Below are 21,653 nucleotides of genomic sequence, written 5' to 3' on the forward strand. Positions count from 1 at the left end.
TAAATGAATAAACAACTACAATTGCTTTAAGATTTACTGAAGTTTTACTAAACTTTCAGAAAACAGAGACATCAAAAACAGTAGAATCAATCCTATTAAACAATATAGATTTAACATTATACCTGAATGTGAACCACTGAACATTAATTTTCTTTCATTAGCTTTAGACTGCGTTGGGATACTAGAGAGAATTAAACAAAATTATGTAACACTTATATAACAGAAGATTTCACAAGTGGAAGGATACATAAACATGACACCATACATACTGTAACACCATATCGTTCTTTGAGATAATGAATGAAACCTTTCTTTAAAAAAAAAATCTAACACACCAAATGACTTCTTACTGTATATTATTTCTGTATAGAATTTTTTTATTTTCTTCATTTTGCCATAGTGTGTGCAAACATTTACACTCGTTTGTGAAGAATGAAAATTGAACTCAACTTTACATTGATTAAACCAATGTCTTCACCATCGATAAATATAAGTTTAGTTATTAATTAAAGAATACATTGCTGTCATAACAGTCAAGTGCAGATTTAATAGCGATGTTCAGTAAAGGCTACAAAACAAAACCTCTAATCCACAATGCTTTCATTACTGCAAGACACCAACTTTCAGTGGTGCCAAAAATTAAGCCTTTTCAAAATGTTTTTAAATGTATTATTCCAGCACGACTTGAACAAATGTATAATTCACAGTAAATTCTGAATTAAGGAAAGAATAAAAAGGCAATTAGAAAGAGAAGGTCTTGGTGTAGGCACGCTTATCTGACACACAATAAACATTCTCTCTGTATTGATACATGTAAGGCACACTTCCGACATAAAGAGTATACTGTATATAATATTACTTTCATTACTTAAAAATTCAGTATCAGTTACATGTAGTTATGCTGACTTTATTCATAGCTCCATTACCAATAGTAAAGATTCGTCTTGTGGAAGATCACTTGCATTTTTTAATTTGCCAACCTCTCTGATACCGTTTCCTTCCACATGCTGCTCCAAATAATAGCACATGTTTACATCCCACCTTTGACAGACCTGTTGATTGTGACAAATTATGGCTCTGGGTTCGGGTTTAAAGCCCCAGCACTGTCAAGCTGCCACTGTTGGGCCCTTTAGCAAGGCCCTTAACACTATTTGCACGAGGGGTACTGTATCATGGCTGACCCTGCACTCTGACCTCAACCTCCAAAAGCTGGGATATGCGAAGAAAGTATTTCCAAGAAAGGTGGCATCTTATTGCCACACCAAGTGTGGTAAGTCACCTCAGACTTGCTAATTGGGGATAAATACAAACGCATTTAAATATATCTAATATTGATCTTTATATTGTTATTTATATTAACCTTTTGTTTTATGTCCCGTAAAGCTGCTTTGAGACATTTGAGTCAATTGTTAAAAGCGCTATACAAATAAATTTGAATTTGAATTTGGTAACAACTTTTTTATTACCAACATCCTACATCTGGCTTATTTTACACAATTAGAAATTTCTGTAATTGACTAACTTTAGCCAGGAAGTTTAATATGTACATGCATTATACAGGGCATTGCATAAGTACAGTATTCACTTCCTTGAACCTTTCAGCATTTTGTAGCACGACAGCATAAAACTGAAACAGACATAATTGGGATGTTATAAATCTACACAGAATTTAGCCCATAATATTTAATACTGACATAACATTGCCTTCCTTAATGACTTTAGTGGATTATCTCATCTAGACCAAGTCACATTTGTGACAGTCTATTTTTGATGATAAATTGAATTGTTGGGGATATTGAAAGTTTGGGATTTTTTTAATAAGACAACCCTAACTCACCTTACACCTTTCCAAACTTGAACCAGACTTGTTTCTATAAAATCCCAATTAAGTTACATGCAGTTCCAGGTTACAACACTACAAAATGTGAAAAAGTATGTGGGCACTATAGACCATGGAAAGAATTTAAAGATTGGACTGCGTCTTATAAGCAACTGTGTCTGTTTATTCATTTGCAGAAGCCGCGCATGCCAAAATACCTTATTTACTTCTGCTTTGGCTTTTGGAGCAGCTCTCTAAGCTGAGTAAAGGTAGCTTAGAGAAAGCACTGTTCAATTTAACTTCAATACTCACTCTGTAAAGTTTAATTTCAAATGGCACAGAGCGAAGGCAAAAAAACAACATAGACACTGTTCAGACCATTAGTGCGCAAAATAACCACTGGAACATGTTCCAGTGCTGTCAATACCTTTGTGTATCTATATGTCTATGGCTTTTATTTCCTTATTTACTAAATTCCTTCAATTACCCATGCTACCAAAGCCACTAGCCTAGAGGCTTTTTTTGCAATAGTTCGTAAAAAATAAAACAAACACAAAATTTTTTTATTTGTATAGCCAAAATGTAAACCAAACTTGTAAATTTGTAAAACAACTTGAATTATTATTAAGCATTTAAGACAAGCTGCCTTAAGATTTTCACAAAAATAGCTCTAGATGACCAATATTACATTATTAAAAATGATGAAACTGAAAAAAATAATCTACTCATGACCTCGTGATAAAGACGCATGCAAAAGGCAGAGCTTCCAATGACAAACATTTGTCCATATCAATATCTGAAGAGGTATGTAATTACAGAACACAGCTTTAATATACAGTAGCAATGTTTTACATCTAAAGTGAAATCTAATTTTATGATGATGATAGCAGCCATGTGCCTTTCCTGTATTGATCTCCAAAGATGCAGAGGAACGCAGGAGAGCAGAGAGAGCTGAGGAGATGAAGTAGGGACATTATTAAGGCTAAGAGTCACCTGGCATTTTAAGCTGTGCCAGACAGACACCGGAGGCACCAGAACCCGATACCAGGTGTGCACTGGTGAGAATCATTCCTCTCATTCAGCTCCATCGCAGCAATCAGTCTCCTCGCTCTCCGCAAAAGGCCACCCAAGTCATTATAACTCTAATTCATTATTAACCAATACTGTCTCTGTGAAATGTTTACAAAGGAATAAATGATCCATTATTCAACATGAAGTCATTCAGGATTGCTCTCAGGCCCAATCAAATATACAATACTACAAAAGAGATGGGCGTATTTAAAATCTTCCGTTTAGAACAGCATGTCCTTTTGGTTTGTCAGTATAACGGAGCTCAATTATGGCCTAGAGTTTTCGCTGACCTGATACTATGCTGTTATAGATGGAATCTGTGAGGGGAATATAGCATTTCTCTGTATAGTCTAAGAAGTAGAGCGGGTCAGAGATGGTGGCAGGGTTGAAACCGTTCTTCACCAGACAGAACTTCAGCTGCTTGAATGTGCCGGTCACCTCCATAGACTCCTAACAAGCAGTGGAATAAGAAAACATTAAGTCATATAGTGATTTGTGTCCTTTCCAGGGCTACATAACATAAATTCAAGACTATATCATTTAGACCGATACAATACAACAGTTATTTATGCTTTCCCAAAGGTTTTATGGAATGAGAATTGTGTGCACTAGATATTGATCAACTTGAAAACTACTGGAATATTCATTTAATTTCTATACCTGATAAGCACTGTGTTTTGTGTTATGAACAGCAGGGGGCAGAATTGATACAAAAAAGTTTTTGAAACCATCTCCTCTTACACAAAAAAGCACCATACGGTACAAAGCAAAAATATCGTGCATGTACAGCATCATGTTGTTCAGTGCTTTAGTCAAAAGACATCCTTTATAAATCCGCTAAAGTTTTAATCTTTTAAAGAGATTAATCTTACCTGTATTCGGATAAAGAGGGGGCGAGCGTACGCTGGTAGGTGAGCCATGATGTTCTCAAACATCTCCTTTTCATCAAAAACACAGTCAGGCCTAATGATCAGTGAAGCCATGCCGGCTCGTCCCTCATGTCCTACGAAAAAACATTTCCTCTTTAATTTATTCCACTAAGTGGGACAATCACATGGACAATACTCCCTAAGTCAGTATTGCTATTATAAACACTGATATATTTATGTCCTAAATATATTTACTTTTTTTTCTTATTAATTGTTTATCATGCTTGGCTATACTGCAGCATCATGTGTCAATAATATACACATTTTAGATGTGGGTCAAAACATGTAAGCCTACATTATTAACCTATCTGTCTTTATGATCTACAGTGTATAACGTTATAGACATTGTTGATTGTTACAAGTCAGCATTCCCTCGCCAGTTGAGATGAACCAACATTTAACAGTAAATTTCTCTGACCTTCTGTTTCACATCAGCCTCTTGCCGGACATAGATAACAGCTAAATTCTGTTCACTAGCACTCTGATAGCTGGTGCACTATTATAAATATTATAAATCAATGGAAATCTCCACTGCTATATTACAGTTTTCACATTCGTTGTATTGTTGTGCGTGTGTGTAGCACATTTTATTATTTCGACTTATATAAGTTGTAGCCTGACCCAATGGTTAGAGAGTTTGACTCCTAACCCTAAGGTTGTGGGTTCAAGTCTCGGGCTGGCCACGACTGAGGTGCCCTTGAGCAAGGTACTGAACCCCCCCCCAACTGCTCCCCTGGCGCCGCTGCATAAATGGCTGCCCACTGCTCCGGGGGTGTGTTCACGGTGTGTGTGTGTTCACTGCGGTGTGTGTGCACTTTGGATGGGTTACCATACTTAGCTGTATGTCACGTCACTATTGTTCCAACTATACTTATATACACTTTGTCTAACATATTTTATTTAGATAAACAAACAAGCCATGTTTTAGTACCTGGAACCTCCACACCATAGACATTGACTTCCTGAATAAAGTCCAGCAGTCCAAGAACCTCTGCCACCTCAGTGGTTGCCACATTTTCACCCTTCCACCTGAAAATAGGTTTTAAGTCATCAAGTTTACACAACTTTAACATGACTGACTGGTGAAATAGTGAAAAAAGGATAGGAGATAAATCTGTAAATATTGTGAAATTTGTTCTCACTCTGAGTACACTGACAGTCATACACATATGTTGTAATCAATTTAAAGATTGTTTCAGGTTTCAGTTACAAAGGTTGAGTTAGGATCTAGGGAAAAGGGGAGCCCCCCTCCCCTTTTCCCTAGATCCTAACTCAACCTTTGTGTGTGTGTGTGTGTGTGTGTGTGTGTGTGTGTGTGTGTGTGTGTATGTGTGTGTGTGTGTGTGTGTGTGTATGTGTGTGTGTGTGTGTGTGAGAGAGAGAGAGAGAGAGAGAGAGAGAGAGAGAGAGAGAGAGAGAGAGAGAGAGAGAGAGAGAGTTTTTTGCCCAAAAACATGCAGGTTGGGTTTGTTCGAGAGAGAGAGAGAGAGAGAGAGAGAGAGAGAGAGAGAGAGAGAGAGAGAGAGAGAGAGAGAGAGAGAGAGGCTGTTATAAAAAAGTTTACTGAATTGAATTAAATTGAAGAATGTAGGGCAGAGAAAAGAGCAGATGAACAGAAACCTAACAGGACCAAGGAAATGATAATTTTTTTTTACAAAGCTGGTAAATATACTCTTTCTGTGCGAATTATTTTGTGATAACACACACCCAAACTCAACTAACCAAGCAACCACACCCAGTCTACCCCTAAGGTTTTAAACAAACCTGTGGCAAACACTGTGACATAATTTTAACCATGAGACCCATTACGTTATGAGGTTTAATTCAGAACCATGTGACAGGTGTATACAAAGTAAATTGTGACCGAGAAGTCGTGATTGTCTAGAAATGCAGGCCAACATGCAGCATACATTTCCTGCCTTACCTGAAAGTGTCGCCCACACGGTCCTTAAAGCTGATGAAATTCTCCCAGTCCTCGGCCATCAGGTCACCCGTATTAAAATAGACGTCTCCTTTCTTAAATACATCCCTCATGAGTTTTTTCTCAGTTAGCTGTTTGCTCCCAGCATAGCCAAAGAATGGACTCCGGGAATTGATTTTGGACAACAGCAAACCCATCTCGCCTGAGAACAATATCAGATCAGTCATCTTCGTGTTGGCCAATCAGTATCACACGTATTTATGGCATAAATCTATTAATGGCTCAGCAATATCAATTCAACACTGATATCCAACAATATGATAAACTCAATATTAATAACATTCCAAATAGCTATTTTGAATGCATAAGTAGCAAAAATCAAGAACTATATGAGTATATTTGATTTATTTCCATCAAAAATGTGATATTGTTTCAGCTTTCAAACACTGCAGCATAGAGACAGACTTTCTGTGTATTTCTTTCTATGTTGTGGGATTATTCATGATGTCATTGTTTTATTAAACATCCTTCAGCCCTTTTTGGTCATTTTGTTTTGCTTGACATTTTATATTATTGGAATAAATCCATACAAGTCATATCAAGTAAATAGTCAATCATTAATAATATTAATGTATCTATACGAATGAACACAATATTGAGACACAATATCTAGGCACAACTTGTGAAGTATACAGAGTTTCATACTATTGTACATTTTTGGTTTCATGACCCATTTTTCCTCGTGTGCTTGTTCTCAGTTTCAGTGTCACTTTTCAGGACTAGTTCAACTGGTACATTTTAAAGACTTAGTCAAAGACAACAAGACTTGCATTGTCCCACCTTTAGTAACCCGCTGACAGAAACCGTGTTCATCTCTCACAGGCTCATCTTTGGCCATGTCGTATTTCACCAGGTCATACTTAAAGAGGAGCTGGAAAAAAATTTAAAATTTAAAAATTAAAATAGTATTTTACATTAACTTTCTTAATGGCTAACAAGACAGGTGCACTGTAGCAGACAAAGATAAAAAAGAAAAAGAAAAAGAATTTTACGAAAAAAATGTATTATTATTTCTATTTTATTAACATTTTATTTAATTAACAAAATAATTACTTGATTAAATAAATAAAAAACACTCAAGAAATCCACATGGGGAAAAAAGAATTATGAAATATCCATGAAGAATCTGATATTTACAGAACATGCAAATGTCCCATATTTGAACCTTACACTTTACAATCTTAACATAGAGCTCACTGATTCTTGAGATAAGGGACAAAAGTACAAAAAATCGATCCTACATTAATTTGAACTGGATATCTTCATAAACACGGGTCTCATCTATCATACCATTAAAAAGGAACAGTTTTTTTATTCAACCACTTTTTATAAAAATGTACATTTACTCGCTTAGTAAGTTGACATTTGTCAACTCCGTCTGACACATGAAAATATGTTTTTTTGTGTGTTTGATCAATTCAACAACATTGTAAAGTCTTTAAGTGTGTAGAAATGGTGTGCCTTAGCAAGGTTAAGTGATAAATTGTATTGTATACACTATTATGTATAAAATAATGTAATGTTCACTTTAAGTATTTTGTGATTTTATTAAGCCATGCAATTAACATCATATTCATATTTGTGCATTTTGGGCATTTTAAAACACTTTTTTTTGGAGTTTCATACTGTGACCTCTACAGAAGACGAGTTCATCTGCATGGGCTTTCATAGTACAGTGCCGGTATTTTATAAAATTTCTATGAAATAACATAAATATATACAAAACTAAGGGTCTAAACATACACAATTCTTTCATATCCAACTTTTAAAGCCTTTTTAAATGAAACAATTTATTGTTTTTTAAGACAAATTGTAACATTTTGATGGGGACATGTTTTGTCCCTTATCTCAAGAATCAGTGAGCTATTATTGACCAAGATATGAAATGCTCACCTTTACATTTACAGTACTATTGGCTTTCAAGACCAAGGTACATGAACACACAGCTTAAAGTTTCCATAGTGAATGCTGGCACAAAGCCGGAGTAACTGCTACCACATGTTCTTTCTGGGTATTGCCATTTCCACCACATACATTTGTATTCACATTAAGTCTGACTGCTGCTTTCGTGTGAAAATGCAGAAAAAGCATTGTTTTAGGTGTCTCCTGTCTCAGCTAAACAAGAAATCCAAGGATGTAAATCGTATGGTTTATCTGTAAATACTTGCACTTGAGCCATAACTGCATTCCTAAAAATAGTTAAGTTATTTGCAGTGTCTAGGAATGTAAGCTCTCATTCAAGTATATATGGCGATTTTCCAAGAAGAAATCTGATCACTGGTCTGTATGTTATCCAGCCTATAGGGTATATATGCAACCCAAACAGTCTTCTATTTAATATGGCCATAAAAACAGTCAAAGAAGCTTCAATGTGCTTATTATCCAAAGTAGTAAAACAGATGACTGACAAATTAAAGGAAAAAAATAACAAAGTGGTTTAACGTGAAGTGTTGATCTGCCACAACAGCAGTGTTGCCTTTGCATAGATTCTACAATTATATAAAACTCTGCTGGAGGAACAAACACCATTTTACCAAATGATATTCACTCAGCTAGATTACAGTATGCCGATGGACAGCACTGTCTTTAAATCAGCCCAAAAACAATTTATGCAAATTGTTTTAAAATTGTTCAATTTCAACCAAGTTCAATTTCATAAGCTGCTGCTCATGCCATATAACATATTCTACACATTCTCTATCTAAACTCTTTCACGTACATGAGCTCCAAACAACGTGTCTTGGACTGTCTAGTGTCTAGTTTCCCATTCCTGCCACTCTAACAGCACAGCCAATTTTGCACTCTTGTCACCTGGCTACAAGTGAATGAGACACCATCAGGATTCACACTCGCCTGACAACTGAGTGACAATTGAACGAATGCAGTTCTGTCGGTTGCCCCAGAATGAATTTTCACATTTAGTTTCATAGCAAATTTTAGTTTCATCAACCTGAATAAAACAGTAATTGTCTAACATTCCTTCCACTATGATTTTTAAGGGGTTATTTTCGATATATTCAGATCCAGATTGCAGTAATACAAAATGCTCAATGCAAATGTACAGTAGGGTGGATTTTTATGTAACCCACTGTAATTGGCAATACCAAGTGTGCACTGTTTCATAAGTTCAGGGTGAGCATGGCACCATTGCTTGTGCATTACGTGAGCAGGATTAGACAGGATTAAGCAACATGTAGAACACTGGCCGAAAGGATGTTTATTCTACTACAAATGGAATAAACTTTTCAATCTGATCAACAATTTCAAGCATCTGAGCTTGCTACTGTGTAAAAGAGGAAAGATGTTTATTTTTTTAGTCTGCATTTCAGTGTTTTTTAGCTATCATCAGAGGTAAAGGTTGTGTTACTGTTTTGCTTAAATGGACTGTTTAAGTTCAAAGCCTTAAAGGGGGAACTGTATTTAAATGCCTGCTTTTCAGATGAGTGAAATGACCTTTAACTCAGAATAGATTTTTTTTATACAGTAGTTAGAGCTCTCAAATCATATAGTTATAGATAAAGTTATAATAACCCAAGTTTAAATCTAAACAGATTCCTATGTCCTGATGTCAGTGCCCTCCTGACAATCATAAAGTATTCATGAATAATACAGAAAACTCTAAAAAAAAAAAAAAAAAAGAAAAGAAAAGAAAGAAAATCTCACTCACCTTGTAGAAGAAGTTGGATCGTCCGACTGCACCAATCTTGCCGATATGGTTCATGAAGCAGAGGTTCCCCTCGGTGGAGCCGTACAGCTCGCACATACGGATCTCCCCAAAACGACTGTGGAATTCTTTCCATACATCCTGGCGAAGGCCATTTCCCACACCCATGCGCACTTTATGATTCTTCTCATTCTCAGCCTGATGGTAACGGTGCATACTTAGCAAGAAATCCAATACATTTTTACATACATTCGTAAGCATCTTACAGCTCTAATGTCAAGAATAATAAACAATAAGATGTACTTTTATGGGAAAACAATTAACGCACTGGAGTGATGTTATCGTCTCAAAACGCTAATAATCAGTTATCAGATAATTAGATAATCAGTTTTCTGGTTCACTGAGAAATAGGTAAAGATTGTCATTTTCAAAAGTGGTAAAAACTTGTACATAAACTTGTCAGTAGCATTTCTACCAGTTCATGCTGGAATACCAGTGTAGCAGGATCCTCAGACACAGCTGTGTGGGTTAACAAAAGCAGTTTGTTATTACGACACAAACAGGTTCACGTAACTGCTTGCACAACTTGTTTATTTGAAATTGTTCCCCCCCCCAAATTTTAGTGTCATTCCAGTTAAAAATTAGCAAGTGGTGGAGCAATAATATCTAGTATATAATCACATATAAATTTGTTTTTGTGGTACTGCCATGTTTACTACCATCATGTTGATGAGAAAATTCTTTACATAATCAAGCAACATGGCAGAATATAAAGAACAGCACAATCTCAATCTTGGTCCTTGTTCTGAAAGCATATGCATTAGTTCCAGTATTTTTTCATACAATAATTCTCATGGTTCCTGTTGTACAGTTGAAACAAAAAAATACAGGAACTCATCCAGAAATTCCAACTCCTTTCCAGAAGCTGTTGCATTTTCCTGGAGCCTTACAAGGTTATATATGTAGAATATAAAAAAAAAAATTGTGTCAACGTTTGCACTTCAAACGAGCATATCCTTTTATGGTATTTAGGCATGTATTAAATTTCCATTCATGATTTCTAATGAGTAAGTGGATGGAAACTGCACTTCAGTCTGTAGTGTAGTTCAGTGATTTACTGTGGGGTGGTCAGTTCTGCCAGGGAGGAGAATCAGCAGACTGACACAAAGGCAGCTTTCAATGCGTTTGCTTTGCTCATTTGTGGAGATAAGTGATAGCGGAGAGAAACACAAAAGGTGCATGGGAAGCAGTGGTCATCCAACACAAGCCTCTATTTGTCCGTCAGTCGACAAAGAATGCTAGTGACACAAAACATGGCAACCACGTAGAAGTATCGTTATGTAAGGCACATGCTGTACCATCATAAGTTGTACATGACAGAATGATACTACTGTACATGTCCAGGAATACTGGATGTAATATCGCAAAAAATAAAATAATGGTTAACATAAGTGTTGGGTTTCAGGAGTTGATTATTAAATCTTATCAATATATCAAAAGCAAAAACATGGTTGCACTGAATTATATCTTGGCTCAGCCATGATGTTGGCACTCTTAATTTTGACTTCAAAGTATTTCTAATTATGAATAATCCTAAAACATCATCTAAAGGCTTTACAACAATCTGTGTTAAATAATATATATAAGAATAGTCAGAAACATCCCTGATCCCTTACTCTCATAATAATACAAGGCACAATAAATATGTATGATGTGCAAATTAGCAGCCCCAGAGACTCACTCCTTTCATTCCAGTCCCACTTCTTCTTCCCAACACCCTGGTTACACTATGCTATGAGCCATGAGCCTGTTATGTTATGTTGTGTTATGTTATGTCCTATTCTATTACATAAAAAGCAAAAAGACAGTTTTAGGCTCTGTTTCTTTTTTAAGTCAATCTGAGCTGTTATCTCATAGACCTAATCTCTTATTTTCAGCAAAACTTTAACAGTCAGGTACAGTATAACAGTGTTGACTACTGACACATAGTTCTAGTTTTCCATTGTTAAGCACTCTTTATGTCAGGCTGTGCTCTGTTATATTTCTCTGAATACACCATTATATCATGTATATCATTAACTTATCCACCAGACACAGGCAGGGGGCACACTGGATATGATGTTTTGTGCAAGAGTAAAAAAGTTTTCACAATATATTGTGTTCAGCTGCGCAGCAGGACCCAACACGCCGCATACAGCATGAGAGATGAAGGGCCACAATCACTGATTACATCAAGATTTTATAGACAGAACTCAATTAAAGAAGATATGTAAAAGCAAAACATTAATCATTGGCTCAAAATCAACACATGCTCATCTCCTGATCAAGCTAATCTGGACCAGGCCAAGGTCTGCTAGAAGGCCTACTAGAAGATTTACTAGGAAGTTGTTTATGCCTAATCCCCGACAACTCGTCTCCAGTCCCTACTGCCCTTGTCATAATCTTAAAAAAAAAACAACCGATGACAATGTCAGAATCTGGTCTAGAAGGACAAGGCCTTATAAACATCTTTAGATTAGAACCACCACATGCCGACCCATCAAAGTGAAAACACAAGCACTCATTCACATACTATGGAAATTTTGAGATGCTGATCAGCCAACAATGCATGTCTTTGGATTGGGGAGGAAACCAGAGTACCTTAAGCACAGAGAAAACCTGCAAACTCTGTGAATGGAGGGTACCATTAAGCCACCATGCCACCTAAATATTATTTTGTAAATAAAATTTAATTCCATATTTCATCTAAAAATGGCTAATTCAGAATAAGCCTACAGAAATTAAAACATTTTGCTCTACACTAGAAGAAACCGAGAACTCGGTTTGGTCCAAAAAAAAAAAATGAGATGGTCAAAATTACCAAGGTACTGAGATGGGAATTACCTTGGGTTGATTGCACAGGTAGCGGCACAGCTCCCCAATATACTGGAAGATGCTAACATTGTACTTTCGGCAGTCGTTCCAAAACTGTGAGGCAGAAAATTTCTTCTTTAAAATGCAGGTTGCACCTATGAAGTGAAAACAAAAGAACAAAAGAAGAGTAACATAAACATTCTCTGCATTTCTCTGACATTATATCTGTGTGTGTGTGTGTGTGTGTGTGTGTGTGTGTGTGTGTGTGTGTGTGTGTGTGTGTGTGTGTGTGTGTGTGTGTGTGTGTGTGCTTTTACTGGCAAGTTACTAAAGTGTTAGCAAGCAATAATACTTGATGAACAATGATGTGGTGTGATTCAGCCTAAGTTGCTAACAATTTTTTTATTGTTTAAAGACTGAGACACACTAATTGTGATTGGAATTACAACACACCCTGACCAATAAGATCCAAGAATTCAACATTACAGGAGACAGAAGAGAAACCGCATTCATTGATTTCTACGATAAATACTGCTGTTTAGCAGACATATTAAAAAACTTCAACAGTTACTTTATTAAAAACACTGATTCTTCTATACATTACTCCCAAAGTGTGAGTCACTGTCATGTGCAGTGTAATTGAATTGACTGTCTGTTTCTGATATTGCAAAATGGCTCAGCAGTAAAAAGGCTGATCTGGTTTCTACTCAAGATTAACACGTTTCTACACGTTTAACTCGAGCTTCTCCATTTGTCCACACTAACAGTGGTGAAACAGTTTTTCCGAACACAAGGTTTCTGGGAAAGGATAGCCCAGAATGCCTGGCATAAAAACTAACCTTGTCCTCAGACGACGGCTGAATAAATAAACAGAAAAACAACCAAAGTCTGTGTCCTGGATGTCCAGCGAGTTTACTGCAGGTCATTCACCTCTACTAGGAGGTGAATGACCTGTATGTCTGTATGCAACTTTACTGTATGTCTACAGATTGAAAAAAATGTTCATTACAGGTGTGTTAATCATTTTCCAGCTTGGATATAAACTCCTTAGGAACATATGGTGGTGACACATTTTAAAGGTGCAACCTGAATTAAAATTGTGATGACATACTCCAGTATTGTATATAAAATGTCACATATTACATCTGATTTTGCTATTAACATAACAAACATTCGGTTACTACAATGACTACTCTAACCATTTAAGGCTATGCCGACACCTAAACCCAACCCTAACCTTAAAGTAAATTACGAAAGGGAAATATTTTTGATTTTACAAACAAATTAATTTGTTATTCATTGTTAAATGTTAATCTCAGGTTTGTTTGAATGCCAGTAATTAACGGACAGTCATTATGATTTATTACATTGAATTATAAGTACAAAACACACTAACAAACCAAAATCCCAACCCAAAAGCAAAGTTCTGGAAACACTACAGAAAATTAGAAAACATCAGTTTACAGAATTTGGCAGACGGTTCTTATCCAGATCATCTTAAATTTATAGCATTTATACATCTGAGCAATTGAAGGTTAAGGGCCTCTCTCAGAGGTTCCAGAGGTGGCAGCTTGCTGGCCCTGGGATTCAAACTCACATACTTCCATTCAGTAATCAACGCCTTAACCACTGAGCCACCACAGCCCTCAACACACAAGATGACAAAGAACGTTCTTGTATTTCTCAGCCTTGGTTTGTGTTTCTGGTTTGTGTTTTACACTTACAGGTCACCGCAGTTTACACACCATGACAGCTTAAAACCATTAAAATAATTGCTACTGAACTACTAGACAATCTAGAAATCTCTAAGATCTCTACATCTTTACCCTTAGGGGAAAAAAAAACATGAATATGCAATCTAGAGGAGTCTATATAAGCAGAATTACAAATATATTTAGGCAAATACTGTTCAAGCTGTTAGGTCAAGTTTTTTGAATAAAAAAATCAGGCATTATTTTTAGACATATTGTGAGTTGCAAGCAGCCAGAGAAAACAGCAGTTGCAAGGACTGTTAAAAATCAGGGAGAGATCACACTTTGTCTTAAAATAAGGGACACAAATGATTTATTTCTGGGTTTCATTTAGAAATGCTGGTGCAGGAAACAATAGGTTTACCTGGATCTAAGAATCTTGCATAGAAAAAACTAAACTGATTGTAATCCAGTAAATCCAGGGCCTGTTGAGAATTCATTAATCTGCCCTATTGTTAACACATGATATATTGAATTCAATTCAGAAACTATGTAAATAGTAATTATGTAATCCAGAGATTATGTTAGTTATATCTACTCTCCATAATGACAGTTTGATCATGTATCATTATAATAACATCCGTAGTCCTTAAAGAAGTTTTACATTATGTCTTGGATGATGTATTATACAGTATAAAATAAACGATTGTGTGTTATTTAAAAAAGAGTTACCTAGCTCTATAGTGCCGCAGACACCTATGAGAGAAGCCGCGCTGTGGTAGAGAGGCAGTGGGGTGTAAATCACATCCTCTGCAGTGCCGCCGTATATCCAGAACCCAGACGAGGCCTTGAGAGATTGCAGGTGGCTGATCACAGCAGCCTTGGGTAAGCCTAGAAAACCAGACACAGAAACAAAAAAGTAAATATTTATACCAATTCATATCATGAATATATCAGTAAAACATTCTGAATAACGTGTATTATTGTTATTATATATTAACATGATTATTATGTGATTTGTTGATTATTATAGTTTTTACCATAGCAATGTCGAATTCTCTAATCTGATTGGTCAGAAGGTGTTTAACTGCTGATCTGATGGTAGCACTAGTTATAATTCAAATCAAAGTTTATGTTAATGCTTCATTTTTAATACATTATCATTTAAAAAGCAATACCTCTTTCACCGGAACCTGAGTGGATGACCCAGAAAGTCAAATATACCGATAAAAATATTGTGTACAGCATTCATTTGTAATGATTCATAAGATCTGCCTTTGGAGCGTTTTCTGGTTTCTCTGACATGACATGACAAGCTGCATTTTCCTGTCTTATTAACTTCATGAGAGAAGAAAAAAAGAGTCTGGTGTGAAAGTAACTGTTGTAAGATCTGCTATCATGTAAGAGATAACAGTATGTTATGCATATGATTCATAATATTAAAATGAATTTTATAAATACATGTTTTTTTTTACTATTAAATAAAAAAATTGTCATTATTGTCAATCATACCAGTGTGCTGGCATCACACCAACCTGGCATTGAGTCTTTTCCTTTTTCCCTGTTTTGTTTTATTTTTAAATTACGGGATTCTTCGTGTGACCTTTTGGTCAGTAAACTTTATTCCATTCCAAGCCAACTATAAAGAAACATATATCCTAGTAGGTGTGGCTGCTTAGGAAGTGATTTACAAGACAGTGATACTCTGTGCAGACATTTCCTGTCATAACCTGTTGGTGTAAAACTTGTAGGTTAACCTTCTACAAATACACACCAGAATCAGAATCAGCATTATGTGAGAATTGGTGACGAGTCTAATGAATGGGTTTTAAGCCCCAAGTTGAGGCTTGAACTGCAAACAAATGATACAGATGAGACTTCAAAGCAGATATTAGTCCTAGTGCTGTTTGTTCATTGTTTTTTTAGTTCAATGATCCCACTTTGTCAATAACTGAAGGATATTATGATTCATCACTTTCATATCACTTTCACACAGACCTATTACCTAAGAGCTGTCTCTCAGCCAGACAAATAGATTCAGTGCCAGCATCATCCTGCGGGTTTGAAACCAAAACTTAGGGACAGCACTTGAGTTGTGCCACGGAAAATTGTGCAATATTGATATAATGATCAATTCTTATCTTTTAAGGATCATGACTTTGTCACTGTGACCATTCAGATGCCCTTACTCAAAAAAATAATAGCAAGATCTCCACAGTGCATAAGATTGTTGTTGTTTTTTTTGTTCTGTTTTTTAAGCAAGTTTACTCCTGCATATGCATCTACTGTTTATTTACAATTAAGCAAGACAAGCAACAGTGAAAAAGTGAAAAATGAATTATGTAATCATGAGGTATTTTTTTATTTATGGTCACAACAAACAACGACTAGATTTTTATGATACCTGATGAAGGTAATTGTAATTTCTAGATTTTTGGGAAATTATTTTACTAAGAAAACTGTAATAATGGACGCATTTATTAGAGGACTATTTGTTTGATCACTAGTAATTCTACTAAGCTTAAAAAATCACAGCAAACAGTGTCTGATGTGCTAACTATTGTGGTTGGTTAAACTGATCAGAAAAGGGTTCTTGAAAAAGGAAACATATCTCCAAATTTATATTTAAAGCTAAAATTCAGTCACTTCACTCAGTTTTCAAGACCAGTTTCCATTTAGGACTTTTACACACCTGTGGTTCCAGAAGTGAAGATATAAAGTGTGGCATCTTTAATACACGTGGTTGCTCTGAGCTCAGCAGGCAATGGATCACATGAGGCCTGGTCTAGCTTGTCCAAAAGGCAATGGACCCCTGGATGGGAGACATCCTGCTTCATTGCCCACACAGAGATATTGTCCTCCTGCAGGTTAGGCAGGACATCCTTCAAGGTGTCTAACAGGTCTATAAATATAAGAAGCACAAACATAATTTTAATAGCATATTAAAGTCAAAACTTTTGCAAAGTAATAATATACACACATTTGATTTAAGCAGTACAAAGAAATAACACAGTTTCCCTACATGGTTTTTCACCAATGTCTAAAAATCTCATATATCGTTATATAGTATCTTAAATAAAATATAACTATGAGAATTTATAGAACAAGATGAAAATAGACCAAAAAAAGTACCTAAGCTGAATGCAAATGAGGCTCAAGTAAGCTACATTTACTACTACAGGAGCATATTATCTTATGGCACACGATACCACATTTTATCAGTTCTTTCAGTAAAATTAAAGATAAGTACAGTATGTTTCTTAGCATGAGCAATAGTCGACGTATTTACAGTTAAATATACAGTAATACTATATAAGTATTCTACACCTAGATTACAAAAAATAGTTTCCAAAAACCTTAGCAGGCTATTTAGTGTAGTGCAAGTGATTTTAACTTGTTGAAGTTAACAGTAATGGATAGCAACTCAGTCTGAACATGTACATGTACATTACTGTCCATCTATCACAAGCGAGGGGCCTGGTCTTCTTGAGCAAATCCAAACCACAGCTTTGTACACCACAGCTATGCCAAATTTGCTGGCAAGTTTGTTTTTAAGTCAGTTTGAAAAAGGAATTATGCCTGTAAATCTGACCTAATTAAAACATAACTACAGTTTACTGCCTATAACAGAATTCCAGACCAAAGACAGTAATATAAATAAAAATCAGGTTGAAGATTCTCATTTATCATTTTTTTTTCATCTACTCCTCCTGTTCTTGGACAGATATAAATCCTTATATACGTTTTGACACTGAACCTTTAATGATTCCTCCAGAGAGATATGTTTTTTTAGTGAATGCATCCATTTTACAAATTGCCTCACAATACTGTTTCATTTTTCCTGCATGTCCATATATGAGTCTCTCATATAAATTAAGAAATAAATAATAATGCTTATGCACAGCTGTGTGCTCTGTAACACTGTGGTTACATTCATGGGATCAAGGGATCAACAAAATTCCCATTAGTATTCTTTTATTTATGTTATTCTATTCTAAAAAATAAAACATCTTGGTCTATAGATACACAAAACTGTCCATTATAAAGTGACATTGTGTTTAATTGGCACATATTCTCCCAAATATTTATGTAGAAAAAATGAGTTTTTTTAAGTTATTATTGTTATATTTCTCTGAATGTTTTGCCCCTGGTAGGGTAGTTAAAAAATAAAATACTTATGAAACCTAACTATTACTGTGGATTGTGACTAGAAAGAAAGTCAATACTGAACACAAGCGCGTGCCAAAAAAGGGGGAAATTCCATTGTATGGCGTAAACAGTTCAGATGAGATGGTGTGCCGTAACATGGGCGCGTGCCTTGATTGGCTGAAGTAAGATAAACAAACCCACACTGTGACGTCAGAATCCCTGTCGACTTTTTAACTTTTTAGGAAAAGGGGTCTTTTGTGTAATGTCTTGTATCGTCTTTTTGTCTTGCACTATTTGCACCAGGTTGCACAGATGCACTTTAAGCATCTAGGACTGACTTACTTACCTAAGTCCTTTATAGCCCTGTCTTTGTTTTACGAAATGACAATAAAAGCTTCTTGACATATAGGAGGAGTCTGACGATTATGTCACGATTATGTAAACAATTGTGCCTTTTTCAATCGGCTGGTGAAAAAAAAATAATAAACGTGCACTAATTTTAAATGTAGAATGCACTACCAAAAATGTCAATAAACATAGTTAATACTTTGTTTTTTCTTACATGCACCGCTTATTTTGGTGTAACTTACCCGCCCCAACCACCAACAGTTTTGCCCCGCATGAGTTGAAACAGTGCAACAGAGACCTGGATTTGATGTTAGTGTTGAGAAAGGCTACTGCACATCCTAGTTTGCTCAGACCGAACCAGACGCAAAGGAAATCAGGCTCGTTGCTCATGAGCAGCGCCACAGTGTCGCCCCTGTTCACGGTGCTGTTGCGCTGCAGCGCGTGCGCCACTCGGTTACTCCGCTCGTCTATTTCCTTATAAGTGTACACACAGCCTTCATAGATCAAGAAGGGCTTGTCAGGAATAAGCTGCGCCTGCTGAACGAAACGGTCCATCACGGTCACGATTTTTGTCTTCTTGTAGAACTCCAGTCGAGCTCCAAATCGGAGCACTTTCAACAAGTAGAAGAAATCTTTCCAGAAGTACGGAAAATACAGGCGCTGTGCGATGTTCACCGAGATGATCCCCGTGAGCACAGCCGTCACCCATGACAAAACCATGATTTACACCAAAAACCTTTTATTAAAAGGTAAAGGTTCAGTCATCCAGCCAGCTCATGTTAGATGTTCTTTAGGGTTGAAGCTCTCGTATTTATGAAATGCACTGTACGTCACGTGATCTTGGTTGTACAACCAGCTCTATACAGTACATATGGGTGTATCATTCACTAGGGTGTGTTTTCCTTTGGTTTTTATCAGTGCTATTGCCTGTTCTGGATGATTGGCAGGTTGCATTGGACTTTGAGTCTGTCATAAAAAAAAAAAAAAAAAATTAAAGTATACATTATATTATAAATATGATAAATATTTTTGTTGTTACCCAACAATGTGTAGAATTGGCCTTTACGATTTAATCTTTAGCTGGTTTTTGGTCTGTGTAGAGTTTCAGAATCTCCGTGTGTTCTTGTATATTTCTTCTGCGTTCTCTGGATTCCTCATATGCAGAGAGAGAGAGAGAGAGAGAGAGAGAGAGAGAGAGAGAGAGAGAGAGAGAGAGAGAGAGAGAGAGAGATTAGCTAGAATAAATTTGTGTGTCTGTGTGCCAATCAATGGACTGCCACCCCATCCTGGGTGAATTCTTTCTTGCACCCAGAGGACGGAGTGCCAAACCATCGCAGGGCACACACACACTCTCATTCACTCACGCATTCACACACTACGGACAATTTTCCAGAGATGCCTAAAATGGTTACTGAACATGAAATAATGAAAGAATTAATATAAATGTGCATTATTAGTTAGTTGAATTTTATACATCTGCAGATGGACTGACATATTATACTGTGCATTAATACTATCAGAATTTTACTGCTTTGTGTGGTGAAATGTATGCTTTTCATTGTAGTTTAAAGAACAAAGTTTTTACATTTTAGTGTGGCTTTTCATGAATTCATAAATAAAAGCTTTTTGTACTAAGGATGTCATGGCTTTATTGTTAATATGCAGAATATTTAAGTGCATCCAAAAAAGAGCATAAAAATATACTAACGGATTCAAAGACACATTTACAAGACACTCTTATCCAGAGAAACTTACATTTTTGTCTCATTTTATACAACTAAGCAATTGAGGGTTAAAGGCCTTGCTCAAGGGCCCAGCGGTGATAGCCTGGTGGTCTGGGGATTGAACTCACAACCTTCCGATTGATAGCCCATTACCACAACCACTAGGCTACCACATACCACATATATATAGGGGAATATATTTGGAACAGTTTGTGCTTATTTTTTCTTTAAGTTTCATGTTTTCTTCTTCTTTATGTCCAAATCGTTTACTGCACAAAGGACTACAAAATATAGTAAAAGATTTAAAGAGAAATGACTACACTGGAATAAGGAATGAAATCTTATTAGTCATCCTATAAAATACCATAAGTTAACACTTATAGTACCACAATTGTGCATAAATTATAGTAATCTCCTCAAACCATTAACTGCCCTTACATACTAAACAAACTTGGCCTAACAGGATGGGCAAAAAAGTTTCTAAACATTGTACCACATCGCCACCAGGTGGCCAGGTTGAGTCAGTTTTAAAAGTCTCTGGGTGCCACAGATTTTGAAGGGAAAATAAGGATTTCACCTGCTATTGTTGGTCAAAGTGGAAGCATACCACTGTCTTTTTATTACAACAAAGACCAGGCGTGAAAAACAATGTCCCAAAGTGAGTAATCTATTAACAAACTGCATTAGCACATTTCAGCAGTCTACTTTACATTTATTGTGGTAAAATGTTAACAAATCAAGTAAATGCCTTTTACTTACTTAATTGAAAGGCAGCATGATTGATGGTTAAGTGGAAAAGCCTGTTTTTCTAATTGTTAATGGTCTGAAGTTTTAGAGTTGGCCAGAGTTTTATCTACACTGGGTAGATATGTTATTGATATTTGTGGAAATGTAAGGAGAATTACAAAAACTCATTGAATCCACCTTGTGATGTGTGTATATATTTGTATAGCGCTATTAACTATTGACATTGTCTCAAAGCAGCTTTACAAAACAAACATAGAACAAAAAGGTTATTATAAAGAATAATATAAAGTTTAATAGAATACAAAATTCAAGATTAATATCAAATATATTTAAATGTGTTTGTATTAATCCCCAATGACTAAGTATGAGGTGACTCAGGCAGCAGTGCATAATATATATTTAAATAATAAATAAATCATTTGCAAATAAACTAATCTTTGGCAAACACATGCGCGCGCACACACACACACACACACACACACACACACACACACACACACACACACACACACACACACACACACAGTTAGTTTATTTCCAGATGATTTATTTATTATTCAGATGTGATCACATACTATTTCATGAAGCACATGCTCATGGTGACCTATGGAGAATTTGTGTGTTTTTATTTATGTGTGTGTCAAATACGTGCCTTTTCATTAAGGATGTTCATAAAC

The 21,653-nt window shown here is 35.9% G+C and overlaps 1 protein-coding gene across 1 annotated transcript; it reads right to left on the bottom strand.

Moving 5' to 3' along the window:
* Nucleotides 1–527: 527 nt before the first annotated feature.
* Nucleotides 528–19,649, bottom strand: slc27a6 (solute carrier family 27 member 6). Its single transcript, XM_027173628.2, has 11 exons — nt 19,572–19,649; nt 18,748–19,471; nt 16,701–16,910; nt 14,741–14,899; nt 12,348–12,472; nt 9,468–9,662; nt 6,581–6,671; nt 5,744–5,942; nt 4,751–4,848; nt 3,763–3,893; nt 528–3,340 (listed from the first exon to the last, which is right to left on the bottom strand). The coding sequence occupies exons 2-11, from the start codon at nt 19,223–19,225 to the stop codon at nt 3,164–3,166; spliced, it is 1,863 nt and encodes a 620-aa protein (XP_027029429.1). The 5' UTR covers nt 19,226–19,471; nt 19,572–19,649; the 3' UTR covers nt 528–3,163.
* Nucleotides 19,650–21,653: the final 2,004 nt, after the last annotated feature.

This window comes from Tachysurus fulvidraco, chromosome 20 (genome assembly GCF_022655615.1).
Source record: "Tachysurus fulvidraco isolate hzauxx_2018 chromosome 20, HZAU_PFXX_2.0, whole genome shotgun sequence".
Classification (NCBI taxonomy): Eukaryota; Metazoa; Chordata; class Actinopteri; order Siluriformes; family Bagridae; genus Tachysurus; species Tachysurus fulvidraco.